The sequence below is a fragment of the Marmota flaviventris genome, chromosome 17 (assembly GCF_047511675.1).
Source record: "Marmota flaviventris isolate mMarFla1 chromosome 17, mMarFla1.hap1, whole genome shotgun sequence".
Classification (NCBI taxonomy): Eukaryota; Metazoa; Chordata; class Mammalia; order Rodentia; family Sciuridae; genus Marmota; species Marmota flaviventris.
In genome coordinates this window covers 47,403,758-47,428,682 of record NC_092514.1, presented here as the reverse complement: position 1 = coordinate 47,428,682, position 24,925 = coordinate 47,403,758, and the positions used below count along the sequence as shown (strand labels likewise).

At 42.7% G+C, this 24,925-nt stretch overlaps 2 protein-coding genes across 10 annotated transcripts in view; both read right to left on the bottom strand.

The window, feature by feature from the left end:
- The window catches only part of Smim36 (small integral membrane protein 36), a 30,157-nt gene extending 19,936 nt beyond the window's left edge, over positions 1-10,221 (bottom strand). For 2 of the 6 annotated variants that reach the window (XM_071603614.1, XM_071603616.1), the window contains exon 1: positions 9,737-10,221. In XM_071603614.1, coding sequence (XP_071459715.1) covers positions 9,933-10,214 — 282 coding nt within the window. In that variant the 5' untranslated portion in view covers positions 10,215-10,221 and the 3' untranslated portion in view covers positions 9,737-9,932. Of the gene's footprint in view, positions 1-267; positions 333-2,843; positions 2,916-6,844; positions 8,141-9,150; positions 9,296-9,736 lie in introns of those variants that run through there. The other 4 variants (XM_071603615.1, XM_071603617.1, XM_071603619.1 and 1 more) reach the window with 4 other exon arrangements.
- A 5-nt stretch (positions 10,222-10,226) lies between these two features.
- The window catches only part of LOC114079095 (small integral membrane protein 36-like), a 235,256-nt gene continuing 220,557 nt past the window's right edge, over positions 10,227-24,925 (bottom strand). The window contains exon 4 of one of the 4 annotated variants that reach the window (XR_011705077.1): positions 10,227-10,240. The gene's annotated coding sequence lies outside the window, so the exon portion shown is untranslated. Of the gene's footprint in view, positions 10,318-17,572; positions 18,620-22,705; positions 24,499-24,925 lie in introns of those variants that run through there. The other 3 variants (XR_011705075.1, XR_011705076.1, XR_011705074.1) reach the window with 3 other exon arrangements.

Sequence of the window (24,925 nt, the reverse complement as noted above, 5' to 3'; positions counted from 1 at the left end):
TCGTTTGAAATGTTGATGTCCCCAACAAAAAATCCACCTCTTTCAGTCTTCCTTCTAGATAGATGTAGACGTTAATTAAGTTCTAGCCCATGAAATATAAATAGAAGTGTGGGTGAGCCTTGCAGCTAACTCAACTAGCATGTGTCTCTTTGCTTTTCCTCCTACTCCTCTCCTTGCCTGGAATTTAGACTGAAGATTTGAAGCAACTTTTAGTGAGAAGACTACCGCAGGAATGAAGAAAAGCTGGTGGAGCAGAATTAAAGGTACCTGGGATATTGGGGGCATCTTGGAGGCTCTGTTTCTGGCTGAACCACTTTGTTCCCAATCTTGGGCTGCAGGAGAGAGAACAAACTCACCACTGCATTCTGCTTTTTTTTTTTTTTTTAAATTTTCATAGCTAAGCATAATTTCTAACTCATGTACCCAGAACAATAAGGCAAACTTGAATTCCTAGCCATCTTTTTTTTTTTTTTAAAAAAAAAACAAAACAATTTTAGGGAGAATGCAATTGAAATTCACTGAGGATAGAAATTACAGGCAATATTCTACTAAAAATTAAAGATCGTCTCCAAAATGCCAATACATCAAATCTGTTTCCCATCGCCGTCGTCATTCCATGTATGGTGGTGATTTCATTATTTTTACATTTGGGGACAATAAGCGTGTCCATACACCCCAGCAACTAGGAAATCAACACACCACCATATGCCTGAACTGAGACCATTTGTCACGGTTTACGTTCCTTCCAAAGACTGCAGAACAGAGCTTGACTTGAAGAAGCACCAACGTGGGAACAGTTACTTGAAATGTCAGATGGAAAGCACATTAGCAAATGGGGTGTGTGCATGCACCCCGGAGAAGGAAAGGACTCAACCCTCCATTAGGCTTCCTGCTGCCGCCCTCTGATCAACAATGCCCCAGCTACCGTTTTTCAGACAAATCCTCCCGTCACTAGATATTTAATTCTAGAAGGCCAAAGTGGGAAGAGACAGAAAAGATCAGGGAAAAAGAAAAGATGCTGGGTCAAACATGTCAGAGCTGAAAGAACCTTGGAAGGTGACTCATTAATTCTAGCATATGCAGATGAGCAAGTGGGGACTGGTGTCCCTAGGGAGAATGACTGGGTTTGAGATGGAACCCTTGGTTGCTTCTCATGGGCCTCCTTGATTGTAAGCCTGTCTGCTGCATCCCCAGCCTTCTGTACCCACTTGAAGCATGTCAGCCTCTTCCCTACTGTGAGTGGCAGCAGTTTGTTTCTACAGGGATGCAATTTTTGCTCTCCAATGGATGTAAACTATCTTTCTTTTTTTCCAATGAGAAACAAAGTCATCCCCGGAGGATGGAGAATTCGTGATGTGTTTAGTTCTTTACTAGGTACTGCGGGGGGTTGAAACAGATGTACGAGACAGTCTTTTGCTTGAAGTACTTAAGATCCAGCCAGGAAAGAGAACACAAAGGAAATGAATCGGATTTATCAACTAAAGGGAGAACTTACCTTTGCATGTAAAATAGTCATCCAGGAATTCTGCAAACCATCCTTGGCAATACAAAGATTTATTCCCCACGTGAACATTATTATTTTTTACTTGAACCTATTTCTTATGTCAAATTCTTAGACAGGGTTCCAGAATAAAACCTGGGGTTGGTTAGGTGGGAGAAGATTGGAGGTAGATTATTCCCATTAGTCACAGACCTAATCAGAGCTGATACGGTGGAGGGATAGAGGGCAGATCTTCAAAGTTAGACATACAAAAAGATTTATATAACATGCATATGATTTAAAATAATGTGTATGTGTGTCTGTCTAATGCACAAAGGCACACTGTTTATTTATTTAAGTAGACACTCACAGGGTGAGTATTAAAATTTTCTTGACTGATGCTCAAAGCCATTTAGAGCCACTGATTTAAATAGTTTCTTTGAGCTTTGGAGCCTCAATTGCCTAAAATGTATAAAATCGGGAAAATGTCATTACCTCTCCAGGTAGTAGTGATCCTTCAGACAACGTATGCAAAGTGCTTAGTACGTTTTTTGCTGTCTCTTGGGACATTTCATAAAGACAGAGCTTACATCTGTTGTGGGCAGTGATGCATCCCCTGACCCTGGCATTGGGTGTGCAGGAAGTAGGTGCTCTGTAAGTATTCGTCAGATAGATGGAGAATGGTCTGTAGGTCTATACAGTTCCTTCCACATTAACTGTGCCTCCAAGTGTATCTGCGCTCCACAAGTGACATAATTGGAGTACACAGGACTGAGAATGACATTGTGGTGGGAATAACCCTCAACTCACCTTCTGTATACAAACAGGTCCATCGTTCATTAGCTTAGGTAATTCTTTTATTTTTTTTTAAATATTTTTTTAGTTGTTAATGGGCCTTTATTGTATTCACTTATTTATATGTGGTGCTGAGAATCTAACCCAAGTGCCTCACACATGCTAGGCAAGCGCTCTATCACTGAGCCACAATCCCAGTCCCTAGCTTAGGCCATTCTTAATGGTAAAACAGATGATTTGCAACACAGGGCACAGTAGACGGTGATTCACCAGTATGCTATGACTGTATGCTTTCAGCCACCTTTCCAACCACATCTTATCACACCTTCTGATCTAATCTGAATCTGGATTCTTTTACCAGACACGTTTGGATAAATCACTGACTAAAGAGTGTTTTTTTTTTTTTTTTAATGAAACCAGAAAAGGTGTAAATGAGAGAAAATGAATGTAAAGTTCCAGAGCAGAAAAGAACTAGGCTACATAGAGGGAGACCTTCTTGATGGTGAGATTTGTCAAATCTTGTATCGTCGATTATTTCCTTCTCTGGGTCTTCTGATTTTCCTCCTGGGCATGTGTATCATGATTGTTGCATGTGAGTTTTTCTCCCAAATTCGATTGTCAATATCAGCTTTTCTTCCTCCTGCAGTGACAGACTTTTGCTGGTAAATTGCCATGATAGGAATGCTTTTATCCTATTTGGTCAGTGTTCCAGATTCCAAATTCCACTACCACATTTCCACTGAACTGCTCTTGTGCGATTATAAGGCCTCTTTCCAAACAGCACCTTTTCTCTCTCCCTGCAGCATTTTGGGCTTCCAAAAAAGGTCTCCATCCTGCAGGTATCTCAAGGTTTATACTGTATGCTTATCAACTCTCAATTGTAGTTGAGGCCACCAGGCTGCGATGTGCCAAACAGAACCAGCCGATCCCAGCCTATGGTTGGGGTTTAATTAAATAACGGGCGGGTGCAGAGAAACCTCAAGTTAAAAAAAAAATGTGCAGACAACTTCCCACTCTCTTGAGAGATTATGGAACAGCTAAGATCTTTCTTACTCTTCGTGTCACAAAGCCCTTATCTGGAACTGACAGCGTGAGAAGGTTAAAGTTGACATCAAGTGTTACAACACAGGTAGCTATAAATGTTCTTGTACTTTCTATATCTCAACCACCAGTGTTCTCAGGAAAGGGGAAGTCATGAGAAAGAAGCTGTTCTCAACACTCCTGAGAAATACTGGGTGGCCTCTCAATCCCAGGGAGTTTGGGCCTTCATCTAGAGGACTGTGTCATTCAAAACACAAAAATAAAGCCAGGGAGTGACAAATGGCAAGAGTGTGTCAGATCTACATCCATCTTGACGAATCACTCTGTGACTCTGCATGGATTCTGGGCAGCTATGGAATCATGGGGCAGAGTCAGAAATGAGTCAGGGTCTCTGGACTCTAAGAATTCCATCCCAAAAGTTTATGCAAGAGAAGCTGGAATTCTCCTGTCTCTGAAAGAAGAATAATGGTTTCTGCCCCTACACATTTTCAGGAGGATTCAGTGAGGTACCTAATACTTGCATGATGGCTTTTCCAGAAGTCATGGGGTATCTGGAGAGACTTTGGATCATTTGGAGCTAGTTCTGGGCTTTTTCTGCTTCAATCAAATAGTTTTGCACAGGAAGCCCATAGTTTTACTATGTGACTTGTTCCTGGTCCCAAGACCCCCGACTCTGTCTCTTCCCATAGATTGGAGTAACTGACCTTGAAGAGGCTTGAGGTGTTAAGCATCCCATCCTGTGTCTAAATATTCCCTTCAGGCACTCTATTAGTTCATTAGGGCCATCCTAACCAAGTGCCTCAAACAGAGTGACTTAAACAAGAGAAATTTACTGTCTCACACTTCTGGAGGCTGAAACCCAAGATCAAGGTTTCAGCAGGGATTGCTCCCTTCAAAAGTGCAAGGAAAGGATCGTTCCTCGCCCTTTTTCTACCTTCTGGTTCTTGGGATGGTGGTGACATCACTTCAGACTTCATATGGTCTTTGCTCTGAGTGCATGTCTGGGCTCAAATTCCCTTTTATAAGGATGCCAATCATATAGGATGAGGGCCCTTCCCGACACCCACATGACCTTATTTTCACCCATACAACGGCAATGACCCTATTTCCAAGCAAGGGCACCTTTGAGGGGCTGTGGTGAAGGACTTCAACATATAAATAGGGGAGAGTTGCAGAGTTCAATCCAAAACAGATGCTTTCTCTTCTTTCCAAATTTCTGCTGCATGTGGCCCCCTCTCCAACCTCTCAACCCTCCCTCCTCAGCACTCCTGCAAAATAACCTGAATTGGCTGAGCCTTCCCGTGAGGCCATCTCTCTTTATTGTCACCGTATTTGCTGGCATAATAATAGTGGCTTTCATTCTGTTGAAATCTTACTGTATGTTGAGATACTTATGCATGTTATTTCAATCCTCATGGACATTAACATTACATCCACGTTTTCATTACAGGAAAATGTTCAGAAGTTAAGTGTACGTGAAGCTTAAGACCAGTAGTGACCCAGGGGTACTTGAGCCAGGCCTGTCTGGTTGTCCGCCCAGTCTTTGTCCACTCCACCCCAGTGTCTTATGGAATACCAGGGAACAATGTTCTGCCCAAATCTCAAAGATTACTTTTTTTCCTCCAATGGAAAACCATGGCCATATTTTTCAGAGGAGAAAATCTGCAAGTCCATAAGATCATTTAATAGACATGTATTGAATAACCCTCTAGGGATTAGATTGCAATTCTAGCAAAAGAGGAGAGAGAGAGAGAGAGAGAGAGAGAGAGAGAGAGAGAGAGAGAGAGATATCAGGTAGGCAGAACAAACAAGAGGGGACACTTTCCTTTAATAGCCGGGCACAGTGGCACATGCCTATAATCCCAGTGGCTCAGGAGGCTGAGGCAGGGGGATCGTGAGTTCAAAGCCAGCCTCAGCAAAAGCAAGGCCCTAAGCAACTCAGTGAGACCCTGTCTCTAAATAAAATACAAAATAGGACTGGGGATGTGGCTCAAGTGATCAAGTACCCCTGAGTTCAATCCCTGGTATCCCTCCCCAAAAAAAGATAGGGCAGAAGGCCACACCTCCAGAGCTGAGTTCAAATCCTGCCCCCCATGTGGGCCAGCTGTGTAGCTTTGCATGAGCTTTACCTCTGAGCTTTCAGGTCCTTATCTTTAAACTAGTTTTTGCTCGGCTTCTCTCAGAGAGGAGTGTGAAAGTAAGTGATAATGTGAATAAAATGTACCTAGCAAAATTCTTGATGGATCTCCATTCCCCGCCCCCCTCACTTCCTTCATCTTGGAAGTGTTCTGCGTGTGTTCTTCCCACAGTTGTGATTCACATTAGGCCCCGATTCTGCATTCACTTTGATACAAATTGCTCGCAATGAGATAGTAATGGGTTAAAATAAAGTGAACTAAGGGAGTCCTAATCCCGTCAGGCAGAGTACTCGAAGGTCCAGGGGGTTTCTGGGTTCCAGCTGGTAATCCATCCCACCAGGTTTTAATACTATATTTCTAACGCATTAGAACCTCACAGCTGCACCACTAATCGTTCCATTAGGAAATGAAATTTTAATTAAAAATAAGAAATAATTCATGAAGGTTTAAAATACAGAGAGCTAAGGAGATCATGTTGTAGAGAGAGCCTGGGGGCAGAGACAGGAAAAAAGCAGGGCATGAGTCCCTGCTCTAAGGCCAGATACCCCTGGGAAAATCATGATTTCTTCTGGGCTCATTTCCTCACTGGTTGCAATGGTTTGAATGTGTTCCCCAGATGCTCATGTTGGAAACTTAATCCCCAAATTTATATATTAATGGTATTTAGAGGTGAGGCCACTGGGGTACCTAGGATTAGATGAGGTCACGTGGGTGGGGCCCCTATCCTACCATTAGAGGATTTATAAGAGGAGGAAGAGAGACCCAAGCTGGCATGCTCACTCTGTCTCACCATGTGATGCCCTCTGCTGTGCCATGATGCAGCCAGAAAGCCCACAGCACATACCAGCACCATGTTCTTGGACTTCTCAGCATCCAGAACCGTGAATTAAATGAACCTCTGTTCTTTATAAGTCATCCAGCCCGTGGTACTCGGTTATAGCAACAGAAAATGAATAAGATGCCAGTAAAATTCTTAAATTTTTATATCTCTAGCTTCTGTAAGATTCCAAGAGTCGATGATTTACAGACGAGATTATTTTAAGTGTTAAGAATGTAGTTTCTGTTTAAAGAGCATAAATTCAATGAACCCCAAATCAAATCAACCAGAGGCTTGATTTATTCCAAATTCACCTTAGAGTGTTTTCTGTTTCCTTCTTTTCTTCCTTTTTTTCTTTCTGTCTTTATTTTTGTTCCCTTTATCTGTTGTAGTGGTTATGATTGCTATTATCATCATTTGTTTTTTTCTCTTGTAATTTATTTTTCTATTCTCCACTTCTGTTAATTTTCCTCTTCAATTGATTCTAATATAAAATAAAGACATAATTGGAAATATTTTTATTTAAAAATTTTTGAATATTTATTTCATACTCTTTTTTTAAAAATTTTTTTTTAGTTTTTGATAGACGTTTGTTATTTATTTATTCATTTATATGTGGTACTGAGAATCGAACTCGGTGCCTTACACATGCTAGGCAAGTGCACTACCGATGGGACACAACCCCAGCCCCTATTTCATATTCTTAACTTTAATATTAGATGGGTTGAACATATGTTTCTGTCTCTCAATAACATACATTAATTATTATTATTATCATTGTTTTCTTGTGGTCCACTGATATTTTTTTCCCCAATTGATGAATATATATGTATATTCATTCCCATGACAGGGGAAATAAGAAGATTAGTCCAGGGGAAGCTCACACTAGAGAAATAGCAGATTCCTAGAAGACACTGTGAATTTACTGTGTTTACCCCTTCCTTTTATATTTTCATTATAAAAGCAGAGATGACTACTTGACCATAAAAGAAAAAAGGTTGTGTTAGTCAATTGCTGTGACAAAATACCTGAGAAAATGAACTTGATAAATAAAAAAGGTACATTTTGGCTCATGGTTTCAGTGCATGGTAACTTGGTTCTATTGCATTAGGCCTGTGATAGGACAGTGTGTCAGTGGTAGCGTGTGGCAGAGGAGGCCTGTTCATTCATTGGCCAGGAAGCAAAGAGAGAAAGAGGATGGGAGCAGGTACCCAACAGCCCATCAACAGAATGCCCCCGGTGACCTAATTTCCCTCCACCAGGTCCTTTCTTGAAAAGGTTCCACCACCTCCCAATGGTGCCACAGGCTGGTGGCCAAGCCTTTAACACATAGGCTTTGGGGAAGCTTTCAAGATTCAAACTATAGCAGGATTTTCAATATCATTTTCACATCATTTGCCTACGAGAAAGTATACTTTTCTGATATAATCAGAACAAAATTAAAAATAAATGTCAAAATCAGAAAAAAAAAAAGAAGAGGGGTTATCTTCACCTTTGCTATAGCTATTTAATCATTCAGAGTGGAAACCGTGCTCCTTGTGACCGCTGGCAGGGAGGCTGTGCCAGGCCCTGCTCTCCAGAGGGCTGTGGGGGCCACTCACCCTTCAGTCAGAGTCTCTTATCTTTGATGCCCAAGTCTAAGACGGAACTGGCCATTCAACATCATTCGAGTGCTCCTTGAGCCCTTCCTGCACACGTGGCACCTCTGTGGACTCCTGGACCCTGGGTGGACTTCTAGCAGAGCACCTGCAGTGCCTTCTCCTTCTTCATTGACTAAGTCACCCGGGACCCCTCTTCCTTCTGTCAGGCAGCAAAGACCAGAGGGCACGGGGCCTGATGGGCTTGTTTCTTTGTATTTCTACCCAGGTCCTCATGGAAAGAAGGGTTGAATAAATCACCAAAGGAACATGTAAGTTGCCCTGAGATCAGGGAGAGGAGGATTAATACACACACACACACACACACACAAAACCTCTGGAGATAATAATGCAAAATTAGGCCAGTAAATGAATGAACAGGGTAACAAGTTGATTAGTCAACAACAATGAACAAAGGGCGTGAGAAAGATGCCCAGCAGTGTTCTGGGGAGTGGAGACACCAAGCTGAGGGACCTTGACCTCAGCTTGATTGAACCCAGGGACACTTAACCACAGAGTCACATCCCCAGACCTTTTAAATTTTCCTTTTGAGACGGGGTCGTGCTAAGTTGCATAGGGACTTGCCAAGTTGCTGAGGCTGGCTTTGAACCCGCCATCCTCCTGCCTTGGCCTCCCACGCCGCTGGGATTACAGTTGTGTGCCACTGCACTTGGAAGAACCTTGGCTTTTTAATGAGCCTTCACAGACTTTGTATTACAGATTGGAGGACTCAGGTCAAACAACTTGACGAGCAGCATGGCAGGGAATCACGACCCCAAGTGTCATAAACGCTATGGCCATGCGACAAGCAAGGTCTCAAGTGCTCTCTCATTTACATAGCCCAGGCCTGTCACCAGGCTGAGGCTCGAAGAGCTGGCTGACACAGCCATGGTGACACAGCTGCTAAGTGGAGGAGGCAGGTTTGAACCCAGGCTCCAAGCTTTGCCATCTTCATTGTATGCTCTACAGTGACCATGTTCCCTTCTGCCACGCGGCCAGCGCTGGCTTCATGAAAGAAGGTTCGGTTCATAAGAAATTACTAGGGAGTTTTTAATTAAAGAGACAGACTCTCATTACCTTTAACACCAGCTCCGAGAGGGCTTCTCCTAGCTCCCGCCTCCAGCCACCTAATGCAGTGGCAAGGTTTACTGAAGAGAGGAGAGAGAGAGAGAGAGAGAGAGAGAGAGAGAGAGAGAGAGAGAGAGAGAGAGAGAGAGAGAGAGAGAAAGAGAACACGCCAGGGAGTGGGCTTTTATTGGGGAACAAAAAATCCCAGGGAAAATCCCATCCAATGAAGGTTAAGGGGGCAGCATCCCAAGGTCAGGGGTGACGACTGGGTCTTCAGGACAGTGGCCAGGCCCACCTCTGCACGGACAAGCCCTCGGACCTGGGAAAGGGTGGGGAATGGCTCAGACACAGCTGTATCTAAGCGCCTCTCACCCAGCCAGGGAGGTAACTCAAATCACGTGTGAGATTGGCCTCCCACATTCCCTACACTGACATACTGTCACCAGGTGAAGAACTGCTAAGTACAGAAATAACAGTAACCTGAAGCCAGTCCAGCATAGTCACCTTGAATGTAAAGGACTTGGAAAGTATAGGAAGGATTTGAGTGAGTGTCATTCCTCATTTCTCTCTCTCTGCCTGTCTCTCTCTCTCTCTCTCTCTCACACACACACACACACCTCTCTTCTACTCTTTCCTTTCAATCCTTACTCAACGCCAACCTCTCCTATCAGGAATGACAGTAACTGACTTCATCATACAATAGTCCTGCTGATATTTTGCATTTGGAGAATTCAACTGAAGACCACTTTGGGCATCTTACCTTAAACAGTTGCTTTATCTACAAAGAGGGGGGACCAGAAAGCAGAAAGTAAGACAGACGTCCAGCTTCCTTAGCCAAGCAGGACCCACGTGCTGGGAGAACTGGAGCCACTATAGGCAAGAGTTGGTCCTCTCTTGCAAGTCCAGGGGTCTCTCCCCAGGGTCCAGTGGTCTCTCCCCAGTGTCCCATATCCAGCTCACACCATGGTGCTTTTCTTCCCCAGTGGGGCAGGATCTTTCATATGAAGGCCAGGCCCCCTGGCCCAGGGGGCCCCAGGAGTGCTCTGTGGCATCATCACCAGGCGTATGGAGGGCGGGGCGTCCGCGGTGGCCTCGGGAGCATACTCCTTACTGGGGTCCTTGCCTCGGCAGTCATAGAGCACACAGGAGATGAGGAACACCAGGAGCAGGATGACATAGCTCACAACTAAGATGATCAGGTTCAAGGTGACAGGGTCGATCTCCAAGTAGAACTCCATCACCTCTCCTACGTGGGGACGTGGACCTAGCGGAAAGGCATTTGGGGTCAGTTTTGGCCCGGCAGGGAGCAAACTGTAGTTCATTAGAATAGCTCCATGGACTCTGTTGTAAAAAAAAAAAAAATACAATAATCCCCACTGTTCCAGGAAACCTTGAGGATTAGAGCTGCTCTGTTTAATAACTTAAGCTCTTGCTGTTAATACCCCAGAGCCACCAAATCACAGACACCGTCTCTCCCCAGTTCCCCTACACAGAGAGAGAAAGAGAAGGAGAGATGGTTCTCATGCTACGAAATCCTGGTACGTAAGGAGTGACCACAAAAATCCCCCATGGAATTTTTGGTGAGCCAAAGCACCGTCAATAAGCACACCGAGATTAAAGTTAAGAACCTGGATTGTCCTGGGCCAACTGCATTGTTTTCATTTAGTAAGGAAAGTTCAATGCCAAGTATGGAGTGATTGGGGCTATCAAGCCGGTGGCCTTTGGGAGTGGTTGTATTTCTTTAACAACAGGAAAACACCAGTAGCTGGCATTTTTACCCTCTCTTCATTCCCCCCCACCCACACTCGTCAATTAAAAAATAATTCTAGTCCTTCTCCTGTGTTTCAGGCTCTGTGCTAAGCAAGGAAAGTGTGACAGAAATAAGATACAGATGCATTTAGTCACCAGGGCCGATAGATGTTAAATAACTGCACAGGGCACCCTGGAGGAAGGCTGGGAATAGTGGGTCACAAGAGAAAACAGACAGACCCCAAGAAGCAGCAGCTCCTATGAAGAAGCAGCACTTAACCTTTGACCTGAAGGATAAGTGGAATTTAGCTAGGTGAGGTTAGGTATGGAAAGTTCTCTGGCTACAGAGAACAGCCTTTGTGGATGCTCTGAGCAGCAAAGGCCTGGGCAATCGGAGGAACTGGAACAAGGACAGTGTGAACTGGAGCATCCAGAGAGAATTGGGGAGTGCAAGGTGAGAGAGGAAGGAAGGGGGTCAGGTGGCACAGGGGCTTGTGGGCCACTGAGAACCTCAGACTTCCACCTTGAGCAATGGGATGCCACTAAATAGCTTAGGTAGGGGTGTGACGCCATCCATTTGCATTTTAAAAAGATCCTTGGCTGCTGTGTGGATCAGGAAGACATGCAAATTGAAAGGAAGATCAGATACAAATTAGAACATACTTATTGATTTACAATCTTTTTCTTGTCTCAGTTGTAGCCCTGTCTCCATACTCCTAAATAGGGCCAGCCAGCTTCCTGGGAGTGTAATTGTGCAGGAGACCAAGGCCCTTTGCTCAGAGTACTCACTTGGTTTAATGCTTTACTCTTACTCTCTTGAAACTATTCATAATTTTTAAATTTTGCATTGAGTGCCATAAATTATATATCTGACTTTGGTCTCATATGTATTTTGGTGGTCCCAAACAGTGTACCAATAGCCATTTCTCCAACAACTAATGGGATTCTCTTGATACATATAGTTAAAGGCTAGTGCTTCCAGAGGTTGGCTATTTCCTTAACATTGATAAGCTTTAGTGGACTGGCAGCTTTTGGTCAAGCTCCTTGATACACAGCTTCCATGGGAAATTGAAAGGTCAGGGGTGCTGTAGAAGGGAGTTCTTATTCATCAGGAGACCTTCCCCTCCTACCCCCCAAATAAAATACTTCCTGATTCTTTGCTCCTGGAGTAACCTGTGGGAATATACTCAAGAAGATGAACAGTTCTTATACACCAGAGGTTTAGGGGTAGCCTCACTGGAATCCTTTGGCTTCTTAGGAATACAGATTCTGTGTCAACCACATCGACTTAGTTAGAATCTTTGGGGCTTGAGTCTGGGAGTCTGCATTGAATAAAATTCTTCATGCATAATTTTGATATGCAACCAGGATAGAGAGTCCTGGACATGAAGAGTGAAAAAAGGATGTGAAGGAAAGGATCAGCAACCAGGAGTCTTGATCAGGTGCCAAAAACATCCCAGCTGGCATTCAACACAGAATTCAAGGCTCTGAGTCCAACAGGTTCAGAGAACGAATTTCGTCCAGAGGAAAAAATTTTTTTTTCCATGGTGGCAATTCACATTTACCAAGCTCATAAGAGACTGATGTTAAAAATACAGAATAGCAATGCATTAAACTTCCGTGACCAATGCAATTGTTCCAGGGTTGGGAGTGGCTTGTACTCCGAAGACCACAGCTTTTCTTCCTGGAGGCTTGATCTACAGGAAGAAATTTCCATCAATCATTGGGAAGACTCCTGATGAGCGCACAATCCCAGGAAGTGGAGGGGTCCGTTGCATCTGGAAATCACATGCTACCCAACCGAGAGGAAGCAAGGCTTAAAAAGCAGCACTGTACTCCAGATGATTGCTCTCTTTCACCCACGCTCAACTCCAGATTCTTGACTTCTATAGGGAACTGAGCGTATGGCCCTGGTGCCTCCATGAAACCATTTAGGGGAGTTCTTTGGTGCCTTTAAATAGGATGGCACAAGGATTTGTTAAGAATTGACTCTGAAATGAGAACTACATACAGCATGATCTGCATTAGATTAGAGTGATCTGCATTAGAGTCTACACAACAACTCGGTTCTGTGGAGTGGCATTTTCACAATCCGTTCTAGGTTTCTCATTGTAGTGGTGATACTCCTTCACCGTGGGGGTTGATCTGGTCAGCCTTCTTGCATTGTCCCAGCTGTGCTGATCTTCCCCTGGGGTCCCAGAAAGTTATTCAAGATCACTGTTCTTGACTCCAGTATCTTATTTCTATTTGCATAGTTTTTTTTTGTCTCTGTTTTGCCCAGTGCTCAGAGTTCATTTTAAGTTCATCCTCCTCCTGGAGGCTTCACTTCCTTTCAGTGTCTTGGGTGAACTGTTGCCTACCTATTTTACCGATTTAACCTGGAGGATGTCTGCTTTATTCCTATTGGGGCCAATTTCCCATCTTGCCTCATTTCTGTCTTTCAAGGACTTTCCTCTTGCGCCATCTAGTGGCCAAGGCAGAGGCTGCTCAACAAAGAAAACATTTGTAGGCCACAGGGAAATGAGGATGGTCAGTACTATTTAGCAGAATAGGGGCCTATAGCTATTAACAACACATTTCAGAACAACCCCTTGAAATCGTGGGGACATACTCGTTCTTTCATTCACTACAAACATGAATTGCACACTTACTAAAGGCTGGCGAGGTGCTAGGCATTTTGGAGCTTGATTATGTGATAAATAATGAAATGGCACTACACACTCCATGTGAGAGAACTCCGATGAAAAAATGAATTATTAAGCCCATTTCTGGAAAGAGAAAACTGAAGCTCAGAGAAGTCATGTAATTCTAATGAGCTCATTCTTGTTCCCTTCCCCCTCTTACTCTGTCACCTCTCTTTTCTAGTGCCTGAAATATGAATCAAATTCTTACATAGAATGCCCTATGTTGTAGGGTATTTGAAACTCCTGGAATCCTTACCTGTATGCACATTTATTTGCATTACAGTCCATTTTAACTGCTGATCTGGAACATGACTTCCTAAATACCTGGCAAATGTGTGTCCCATATAGTTGCGAAACTCTAGTTGTATTTCTAGGCAACTGGAGTTAATTGCTTAAAATACCAAAAATATATTTTTGTGTGTGTGATTTTACTCTTCTGGAAGGGGAATTTACCTCTGGTATTACATTCGGAGTGCCTTGTGTCCTCAATAAAATATGGTATCACAAAAGTCTTAGTGCAGTGTTAGGTTTTAATAACTCCAGGGCTGAAAAATGTCACAAATATCCCACAAAGACCATTGGAAATTTCATTATTTTCAGGATACTATTTTTGAGCATATTTAGACTCAGTGACAGAAACAAGGCTTTAAGGCAGGTTTTTTTGAATTCTAGTCTAGTTGCCTTTATTCACTGGAACTCTCAACTAGATAGAGTGAAACTTGAAATAACAATGGATGCTGTATAAACTAGCATAGAGAGAATGACAATAATGACAAAAAACAAATGCTAGGCACCTATATTTTCAAAAGACAACTTGCCCTTCAAATCTGCACTGAGGACAGACCCCTCCTCCCAATCCACGGCTCTTCTTAGCTTCCCAGTTATAAATCTAGTGGGTTGCTCCTCTGGGAACCCCTGGAGAAATGCTGCCACACTTTTATCACAGAACAATTTTATCTTTGAATAGTATGCCCTTAACCCCAGTTTCTATCCACATGGAACCTCAAAATGTGACTTTATTTGGAAACAGGATCTTTATAGATATAAATAGTTAAGATGAGGTGTTACTGGATAAGAGGGCGTCTTGAATCCTGAAAGAAGGAACAAGGCTTGTCATCTTAGCAAATGCCCATTTATTGAGGAACAGCTTTGCATATTTATAGAGCCAGGGGTGGTTTGACAGTTGGCATGGGGTGCTTTTGATTGGAAGGTAAGGATCAGGTGAGCCAGCAGGGCTAGTCTGATTGGTGGGTAGGATCAGGTGAGCCAACAGGGCTCTGATTGGTGGGTAAGGATCATGTGAGCCAGCAGGGCTCACCATTGGACGGCTCTTCTTGGGGGATGGGGAAGTTAGTCTTTGGAGCCGGGGCCACTCCCAACAAATCCAGTTACTGGTGTTCTTATAAACTGATCATGTGAAGATAGAGAGACACACAGAGAGGAATACCATGAGGAGATGGAGGCAGAAATAGGAGTGAGGTGTGTATAAACCAAGGAACACCAGATGCTGTGTGAGAGAGGCAGGGGACAGGTGCTCCCTCAGAGCCTCAACCAGCCTGCCGCCATCTTGATTCCGACTTCTAGTCTCCCTAGCAGTAAGGGGATAGATCTCATTGTTTTAAGCTACTCTTTTTAATTTTATTTTTTTAGAGCAATTCTAGGGAACTAATGGATGACCTATCTAATGCATAGATAAAAAAAAAAAAAAACAGAAATGGCTCAGAGAAAACTGAAGTATGTTAAGTTCTTTCGGATCGTCCTCTGTTTTCTTTTGGCACTTGCTCTTTATGATTCTGCTCCCTTTTTCTCAGGTATGACAGCAGAACAAAATGTTCACGATGAGAGAATATTCCTGTAGGTGAGATTTACTTCCATAAAAAAAAAAATAAATAAAGACCTTCCATTTAAAATAGCATCTGGCTGGCAGTCCCTGGAAGTAGCCTTTTATACCTTCCCAGTAAAATTCCTCAGAAGACAGAAAAATGTAAAAACCTACAAAAAACAATGAAAAACAAAGTAGTGGGGGATGATATTTTTAAGATCTTAAGGTATTGTGTCTCCCCTCTCTCCTTCCCAAGACTTATTTGAACCCATTTCTCTTGTCCTTTGTCTTCAGGATTTTTTAAGAGTAGTGACTTTCAGGAGAGATCCAGTCTGGAAGAGTCAAATTCATCATTCTTGAGCTTCTTGGTGGACTTCTCTACATTCATCCCAAAGTCCATAGTCTTAGAACCATAGACAGTGGGGAGAGCAGGGCTCTTTTTAAATTTGAAAATATTGGCAAGAGACTAAAAGCATAAAATTCACACCAAAGACCTGTGAGCAGCTTTGCTACCCTAAAAGCAGTAGGAGTCAGAAAGAACTCCTACTCCAAGAGGAGATAACAAGAACCTAGATGTCAACCAGTGTCCTTAAGAAGGTCCCATGGGATTCAACAACACATCATATATTGGGAGAAGGGCTGTAGAATTACCAGAATGGACACTCCAACACAGAAAGGCTTGGACTTTGATGCCATGCGTACCCTTGGGAAACTGTCAGGTTGGTGGAGAAGTCTCATGCCCTTTATGACACTGAGCAGCTATGTTCCGTGATTGTGGAGAGCAAGAATGGAGAAAAGAGCTAATGGGACCACAGGGCTACTTTACAATTGAAAGTGTACTTAGATGCCAAAAGAAAGTGGCTAAGAGTTTCTAAGACTTCAAGACTGAGGTGGGAGAGTTGAGAAGATGAACAAGGGCCCATGGTTCTACCAAGAGGACAGAGTGAACTACTGGGCCTAGGGGGATATCATTTAGTGACATGTGCACGACAGGGGCAAAGTAGGATGTGGGTGGTGGATAGAGAGTCCACCTTTGGTTTGGTGATATTTGAGATGTTGAGGAGTCAGTTAGATATCTGAGCCTAGATCCTAGTGGAAAGGCTAGTATTGCCAACACAGATTTTGGAGCTATCCATATGTAGGTAGCATGTATAATCGTGGAACTGGATGAGATGGCATTGGCAGAAAGTGCAGGTAGGGAAGAGAAGAAGGATAAGGACGGGGCCCAGAATATTCCAGCAGAGTATTCCAATTAGAGATTGAGCAGAGAAGAAAGAGCCAATAAGGGAGGAAAAGAAAGTGTGGATAGTGAGGTCAGAGGAAAACTGGGAGAACCTGGTGTCATGGAAATCAAGAGAGAGGAAGTTTTTACCAAGAAAGAGGCAAGAGAGCTCGGAGGTGCACAATGGTTGAATAATATGAGAATGGAGAATTGGCTTTAGTTTTGAGAAATTCATAAAAACTAAAGGAGTTTAAGAAGAGATGAGGTGAGGGATGAAACCCCCAAAAGTAGGCTGAGGAAAGAATATACGGTAAGACGTGGAGACAGTAATGACAGATCATTTTGAGGAGGTCGGTTGTGAAAGATTGCAGAGAAACAGCTAGAGGGGAGAGGGAGGAAAGGATTTCTTGTTTGTTTTAGATGAGTAATATGAAGGTATGCGCAAGAGCCCACAGGCAATTGACGATACAGGAGAAAAGGAAAACTTGTAGGAGCAAGGTCCTTGGGCAGAAATGCATCCAGAGTAAACATGGAAGGATGGGTGTCAACTAGGAGCAGAGACAGTTCCATTGTATCAAGAGAAAAGAAAAGTGAGTGGGTTTGGGGTGGTTTTAGAGGTAGGAAGAGGAGATTGGTTTTATCTCATTCCTGAGTGTGTTTTTTTTTTTAAATCCCACACAGGAAAACATTAAGACCATTAGCTGAGACTGGGCGGGGGAAATGTGTGGTGTATTTAAAAGGAGCAGGAGTTTTGAAATCATTATTTTGAGGAAAGAGGAGACAGATATCCTATAGAGAAGCAGGTCAGGATTGCTGGGCAGTGTTGGGTTCCCCCGCGGGGTGTGTTCTGGGAGTTTAAAGTGATGTGTTTATCTGTTCAAAGTCAGCAGATAGTTTGTGGGGCGGGAAGTTTAATGGGGTGGATAAAACAGAGGGTGGGGCGGTAAGGGAGTGAAGAAGGAAAGAAAGGTTCTGATCCTGGATCCCAGCCTCTGAACAGGCAGGTGGGGAGGGAACCCTGGAGAGGGGTGTGGTGGGGCAGGAAGCATTGGGGGTGGCTGTAGACTGTGGTGAGAGAGTGTTATGGGGAGATGCCTCAGAAAGCACTCTAAGTCCAAATTCAAATCAATAGAGAGCTTTATTTACCTGGCCAGGGACTGTCACCCACCATAGAGACTCAAGTTCTGTGGGAGGACAGCAGCTTCCTGGTCCATCCAAGGAGAACATAAGGACAAACCCCACAACTCGGTGACTTGTTTATCGTCATGTAAGCTAGCCAATCACAGCAATTAAAACATTAATAAGTGGGACCTGTGGGCTCTGGGCAGGACTAGATTTTTCCAGTCAGCAAGCAAGTGATAAACAGAAGCTAAAAAAAGCATTAGGTTTGCAGATCACTTGACCACAGTCCTGGGTTTGAGCAGGTGCTAGACAGTCACATCCTGAACTTGGGTGGGGTGAGAATCTACTTCAAAGTCATGTAGACCCACACAGGCATTCAAACCCAGGATGTAGCTCACCAGGACCACCCCGACCACCACTGCATCCTGGGTAGGATACAATTTGTGGGGTACAAAGTACAGAAAGACAATTTTTTAAAAAAAAATTAAAAAAAAAACAGCTTTCATTTCAGTTTCTCAGAAACAGCTCTTGTTTTTCTTTATAGAAGGCAGCAAAATGGAGTCTGGGGCCCGCCTATCACAGTTCTTACTTTATTATTAATTGTCTTCTCTCACTTATCAAAATCTTATATCTATAATCTATATTGTTTACTAATCTATATAACTTACACTTTTATTGGTTGTGTTTATCAGTTCACACCACAACAAGGGGAGTCAGGGGAAAGGTGGATGGTAATGGTCGAAAGATCTGGAGTTCAGGATTAGTGAGTGCTTCAGGGGGTTGGCGGAGGTGGCTGGAGAAGGGCAGGCTGGAGCAGAGATTGGGGAGTTCTGGGGAGGACCCTGAGGATGTCCTGCTGGGGCGGAGTGAAGGGCATGTCTTTGGCACGGAGGAGGCCAGACATCTAGAGGAGCAAGAAGGAAAAAGAAGGAGTGGAGAGGTTGAGGGGAGCCCAGTGCCTCGGCCCTGGGGGAGAGGCTGGTCACAAGCAAGGCCAGTTAAGTTCGATGATGGGCCCTTCGCTTGCACACCGGCTCAGGATTTCTATGTAGAAAAAGGAAAGAACAAAATCTTTAGAAGTGACAATGTGGGGTAAAAAATCACCCACGGAAATCGCAGGCCCTGAAGTAGGCAGTCATGTTTCCTATAGTAGCTGTAATAAATAAACACATATTTGTGGCATAAGACAAATTTGTGGCCTAAAACTACAGACATTTATTCTGTCACAGTTCTAGAGGCCAGAAGGGCAAAATAAGCACCAGCAGGCCAAAGTCAATGAGTTGGCAAAGCCGTGCCCTCTCCAGGCCTGCGGGAGAATCTGCTCCTTGCTGTCCGCACCTCCACCCCCCCACCTTTTAAAATTTATTTTTACTTTATATTTTTTATTCTAATTTGTTATATATGACAGCAGAATGCATTGCAATTCATATTACACAGAGCACAATTTTTTATATTTCTGGTTGTATATAAAGTATATCCACACCATTGGAGTCTTTATACATGTACTTAGGGTAATGATGTCCATCTCACCCCACCATCTTTCCCCTTTTCTTCTCCTATTCATCCATTAATGGGCATCTGGGTTGATTCCATAACTTCATTATTGTGAATTGGGCTGTCTGCATTCCTTGGCTTGTGATCTCCTGGCTCCCATCTTTAAAGCCAGCATCTTCAGGTATCTGCTCTGCTTTCTCATTACCTTCTCCTCCTTATGGGGAAAATCTTCTTTTGCCACCTTTTTTTTCTTTTCGTAATCATGTTCAGAGTTTTTTTTAAATTAGAGCATTATAGTTATACAGAGTAGCTGTGTTCATCCTGACAAAATCATGCATGCATGGAATTTGATCTTTGTTCACAATCCCTCCCCTCTTCTCTCATCCTTCCTCCCTTCCCTCCTTCTTCTTCCTCTACTCTGCTAGACTCCCTTTGGCTTATTCATTTATTTTTTTGGTATCAGGGATTGAACCCAGGGACACTGAACCACTGAACCCCACCCCCAGCCCCAGTTAAGGACAGGGTTTCACTGAGTTGCTCAGGGCCTCCCTAAGTTGCTGAGGCTGGCTTTGAATTCATGATTCTACTGCCTCAGACTTCCCAGCCGCTGGGATTACAGATATGTGCCCATACACCTGGATATTTATTTATTTTCTTTTGGTTCTTCTTATTCATACATGAAAGTGAAATTCCCTGTGGTTTATTTATATATGCTCAAAACATGATTTTTTTAAAGAATTCATTTTGCATTTCCTTTTCTTTCCCTTCCTTCCCTTCTGCCTCTAGATCTCCTTTTTCTACATTACTGTTCTTTCCTCTAGCTTTATGATATCCTATCCTTGCCTCCTCCTTTCCTTCCTTTTACTCTAGCTTCCACACACGAGAGACAACATTCAACTTGGATTTTCTGAATCCGGCTTATTTCACTGAGCATGATTGGTGTCCATTTTCACCTATTTACCAGCAACTGCCAAACTTTCATTCTTCTTCATGACTGAGTAGAACTCCATTGTGTATACATACCACAATTTCTTAACCCATTCATCTATCAATGGGCATCTGGGTTGATTCCATAACTTAGCTATTGTGAATTATGCTGCTATAAACATTGAGGTGGCTGAACTGCCATAGTATGCTGATTTTAGGGGGTTTTTTTTGGAAAAAAAAATCCCAATGAGCAGATTAGCTGGGTCATATGGTGGTTCCATTCCTAGTTTTTTGAGGAATCTCCATACTGCTTTCCACCATGGTTGCGGTCTGCAGTCCCCCAACAGTGTGCAAGTGGACCTTGTTCCTCACATCCTCTTCCACCTTCATTATTACTTGTGTTCTTGATAAATGCCCTTCTGACAGGAATGAGATGAAATCTTAACATAGTTTTAATTTGCATCTTCCTGATTATTAGAGCTGTGGAACATTTTTTTCATATATTTTTGCACATTTACATTTCTTCTTTTGAGAAGTTTCTGTTCAGCTTTTTTTTTGTCAATTTATTGATTGAGCTATTTGTTTTTTGAGTTTTTTAAAAAATATATATTCTGGGTAATAATGCCCTATTGGAGGAGTAGCTGGCAAAGATTTTCTCCCATTTCTGTAGGCTTTCTCTTCACAATCTTAAACATTTCCTTTGCTGTTCAAAAGTTTTTTTTTTTTTTTTAATTTGATAGCATCTCACATAGTGATTCTTGGTTTTACTTCTTATACTTTGGGAGTCTTATTAAGGAAGTTGGGGTGGCACCAATATATTGGAGTGTTAACCTTGTGTTTTCTTCTAGCAGTTGCAAGGTCTAATTATGAAGTCTTTGATCCATTTTGATTTGACTTTTGTGCAGTGCCTCCCTCTTATAAGGGTATAATGTGACTACACTTTTAGCCCACCTAGATAATTTAGTATAATTGCCTCATTTCAAGAAACTTAATTTAATCACATCTGCATAAATTGCCATGTAAGGTAACATTCATGGGTTTCAGGAATTAGGGAGTGGATATTTCCCGGAGGCTCAAGTTTCTAGAAAAAAAAACGGCTTCCATTATTATAGATGTCTAGTGTGGAACCAGTGTCCTCAGGACAGTCACTTTTCCATAAAGAGGATGCCAATCATTGTCATAATAATTTTTGCTTCATAAAAATTAATGTTGATTTAAAGATGAATGTATGAGCAAAAATCAGGGAAAGAGAGATGAGCAGAACCAGGTTACATGCTCCATTTTAAATAAGAAAAACTAAGATGACACCAATTTCCCTTAAGTTCAGCGGTTAGAAGACCATTTTTGTAAGCTTGCTTTTGCACGTATCAGTGAGAACCTTCACAAAAAACAATTGCACCATTCGAGTTACCCAGTTTTAGGGAGAACAAATTTTATCACTTCCCTGGTTTGCTTTTCTTTCTTCTGCTCTCTTTCCCTTTTCTGGTTAGAAATGTTTCACACTCATAATGGCATTCTGCATTTCCTTATCTGAGTCTCATACCATCTGGAGGAATGTTCTGCAATGCTTTTGACTTTGGACTTTTTTATAACCCGTGATTAGGGTATACATGGCTAACGATGCCTACTATATCTTTATCCACTTTCCCAAGTAGAATGTATGTAATGTTAGTGTTCATTTATTTGGATATGTAGATTGGACTTGGGAGGACATGCATGGATTTAAGATGTATACTTGGCTCCAAGATAGAAAGAGTGCTCAGATGCAACTAAAACTTTGACAGTACTAATTGCCAGGATGCCAAAAGCAACCCAGAGAGAGGCTCAGGTGCCATATGGGACAGCAGAGATTCCTGGTGGCTCTACATTTAAATTATACTAAGAATCCAAACCTCACTGTTTCAACTTTGTGCCAAACCTCTGTTATCTCCAGACTTGACTTGCAACTAGACTATCTGCTCAGCTTTCTCCATTGCCTTTACCTGGACTATTCTCAGCATAACTCGAGTGAGCCTTTGAAAACACAAGTCAGAATATGTTAGAATAACATAATAACATATGCACAAGAATGTGCATAAAACCTTCAAAGGCATCCCATTTCATTCCAGTAAAACCCAGCATTCTTGCAAGGATGAGAAAGCACAGTACGAGGTGGCCTGACCTACCTCTTTCTTCTCACTTCCAAGAGTTTTGTCCCTCACCTATTCTATTTGAGCCACTTTAGTGTTCCTTGGACCCTCTAAATCACTTCTACCCCAGAACCTTAGTACTTGCTATTCTATCTGCTGGAATGTTTTTTCACTAATCATCTGCATTATTTTTTTTTTATTCCTGAGCTTCCTTCGGGCCATTGCTCAGATATGAATTTATGAGAGAGGCTGTCTACGACAACTTATAAAACAGTAACCCTCCCTGCATGGGGCGCCTCTTATCTCAATTATTCTCCTCCATAGAACTTGTCCTCATTCGACATAATCTGAGGGATGCTGTGTTTCCCCTTATTGGAATGTACTCTAAACGACAACCGGGGGTTTGTCTATTTATTGCTGTATCCTTGCACACTGCTCAGAGCATGTGCAATACATATTTGGGAAATGAAAGAATGGAGTCATTCACAAAAATACCTCTTGCCTTTCTTGATAAGTTATCAGATTATTTACTATGAGATAGTGATGACAAAAGAGATCCTCTTGACATTTATTGCCCAATAATCTATTTAAATTTTAATCAAATGGATTAACCCACTGACCAAGCTAAAGCTCTCATAATCATTTCACCTCTGAACATTGCTTCATAGCCTGACATGAGCTTTTTCTGGGGGCACTTCATATCCAAAACATAACATTCTACCCCTAGCCCCTCAAAGCTCATGTCTCTCTCATGGTGCAAAATGCATTTAGTCTATCTGTAAAGTCCCCACAGTCTTAACAGTTCCTGCATTGCCTAAAGGTCCAAGTCTCATCTCAGTGTGAAGGCAAACACTTGGCTGTGAGACTCTGTAAAGCTTTAAAGATCAAGCAAGTTAAATATATAGAATACAAACATAATGGCACAGAGCAAGCATTCCCCTTGCAGAGTGGAGGAATAGCAGCACAGAAAGAAGGGATGGGCCTAAAACAAGACCAAAACCCAGCTAGACAAAAATTGGGTCCCGTAGCTTGATGTCTGGCATCTGGAACATGTGACAGCTGTTATCTCCAAAGGGCTTGTGCATCCCCATCCCTAAGACTTCGCTGCTTGCACCTCATATGGCCTCTCTCTTAGGTGGGCTCTGTCCAAAGCCAGCAAGTTATCTTGGCAGATTTTCTATGTTTTTGGCATCTCTTAATCTTGGGGGTCTCCACTGGAGCTTTGGCTTCCTTCTCACAGCTTTATATGTCACATCACCTTCTCAGGGACAGCCCACAGGGATTCCACTCTGCTCAACTTCATTTGTACTCCTAGGATTTTCTTTGAAATCTGGGTGAAATCCTCCATGACCCCTTAACTCTAGCATCTTGAATTCCTGCAGAACCAGTACAAGTGGATGATGCCAAGATCTCCCACCAGCTTGAGCAATAGCCAGGCCCCCTTGACCATGGCTAAAGTGGCCTGAGTGCCTGGGTGGCTGGCACAGTGAAATGAATTCCAGGGAAACAACTTCCTAGGCCCCCCTATATATGAGCAAGATGCCTGTAAGTTCTCTTAAATGAATTTTTATTTTTACATCCTTGAGCCAGCCATGGGTGTAGTCTTGCTGATTCTTGAGATGCTCTCAAGGCATTTTTCCCATTGTCGCTGTGCAAAGTACTTAGCATCTCTTTAGTTGTGGTGATGTCTTCAACAATCACAGTTTCCTTGGTTTCAGTTTACATGTGCTTCTCTGGCCAAACTGCAAGTTTTTAAAATCTTTCTTCTAGAGTCCTGCTCCTGATGATTACAGTAAACCTGAAACAAAGCTGCCAGCAGCACCTGTGCATTGCTTGAGTGCTGTACTGTCTTAAACTTCCTCCATCAGATCAATTAGTCCAATATCTTCAACTTCACAGAAAGTCTTAGGACATGGACAAAATGTACACAAATTCTTTGCCAGAATGTAACATAAATGGCCTCTAGTCCAATTTCCCTCATTCCCTTCTGAAACCTCAGTGAGCACAGTCTTTACTGTCTGCATTACTACTAGCATTCTGATCTTCTGAGCTCCTATCAGAATCACCCATTAAGCTCTACTTACAAAATTCTGAGTCTTCTCCAGCCTGAATTACTAGAGTTTTCTAAACTCCTCCTACAAACAAGTTCCAAAAGTTTCTGAACCACACCAGCAAGTTAGTCACTCACCCTACTTCTATTATCCATTTCTGTGTTAGTTGGCTTTTTGGGGCTATAAACACCTAACAAGATCAACTTAGAGGAGGAAAAGTTTATTTTAGTTTCATAGTTTGAGATGTCTTGGTTTACAGTCAACCAACACCATCGCTCTGGACCCAAGATGAGGCAAGGTGGAAGGGCATGGTGGAGGAAAGCTGCTCAGCCAATGGCAGCCAGAAAGAGAGAGAGAGAGAGAGAGAGAGAGAGAGAGAGAGAGAGAGAGAGAGAGAGAGATCAGTGGACAAAAATATTGCCAAGGGCATGCCTCTAGTGACCTAATTCCTCTAGCCATGCCCTACTTGCCTACGTTTACCACCTAGTAATCCATTTAAATTATTAATTGAATGAATTAAACCACTGACCAGTGTATAGTTTTCATAATCTAACCATTTCACCTCTGAATGTTGCTACATTGTCTAACATGAGCTTTTCTGTGAGGGACACCTCATAGGCAAACCGTAACAGCCTGAATCCAATCTGGTTTCTTCCTTTCCTCTTCCTCTTCCTTCTTTCTTGTTACCAGTGATTGAACCCAGGGATGCTTAACCACTGAGCCATGTCCCTAGACCTTTGTATTTTTTA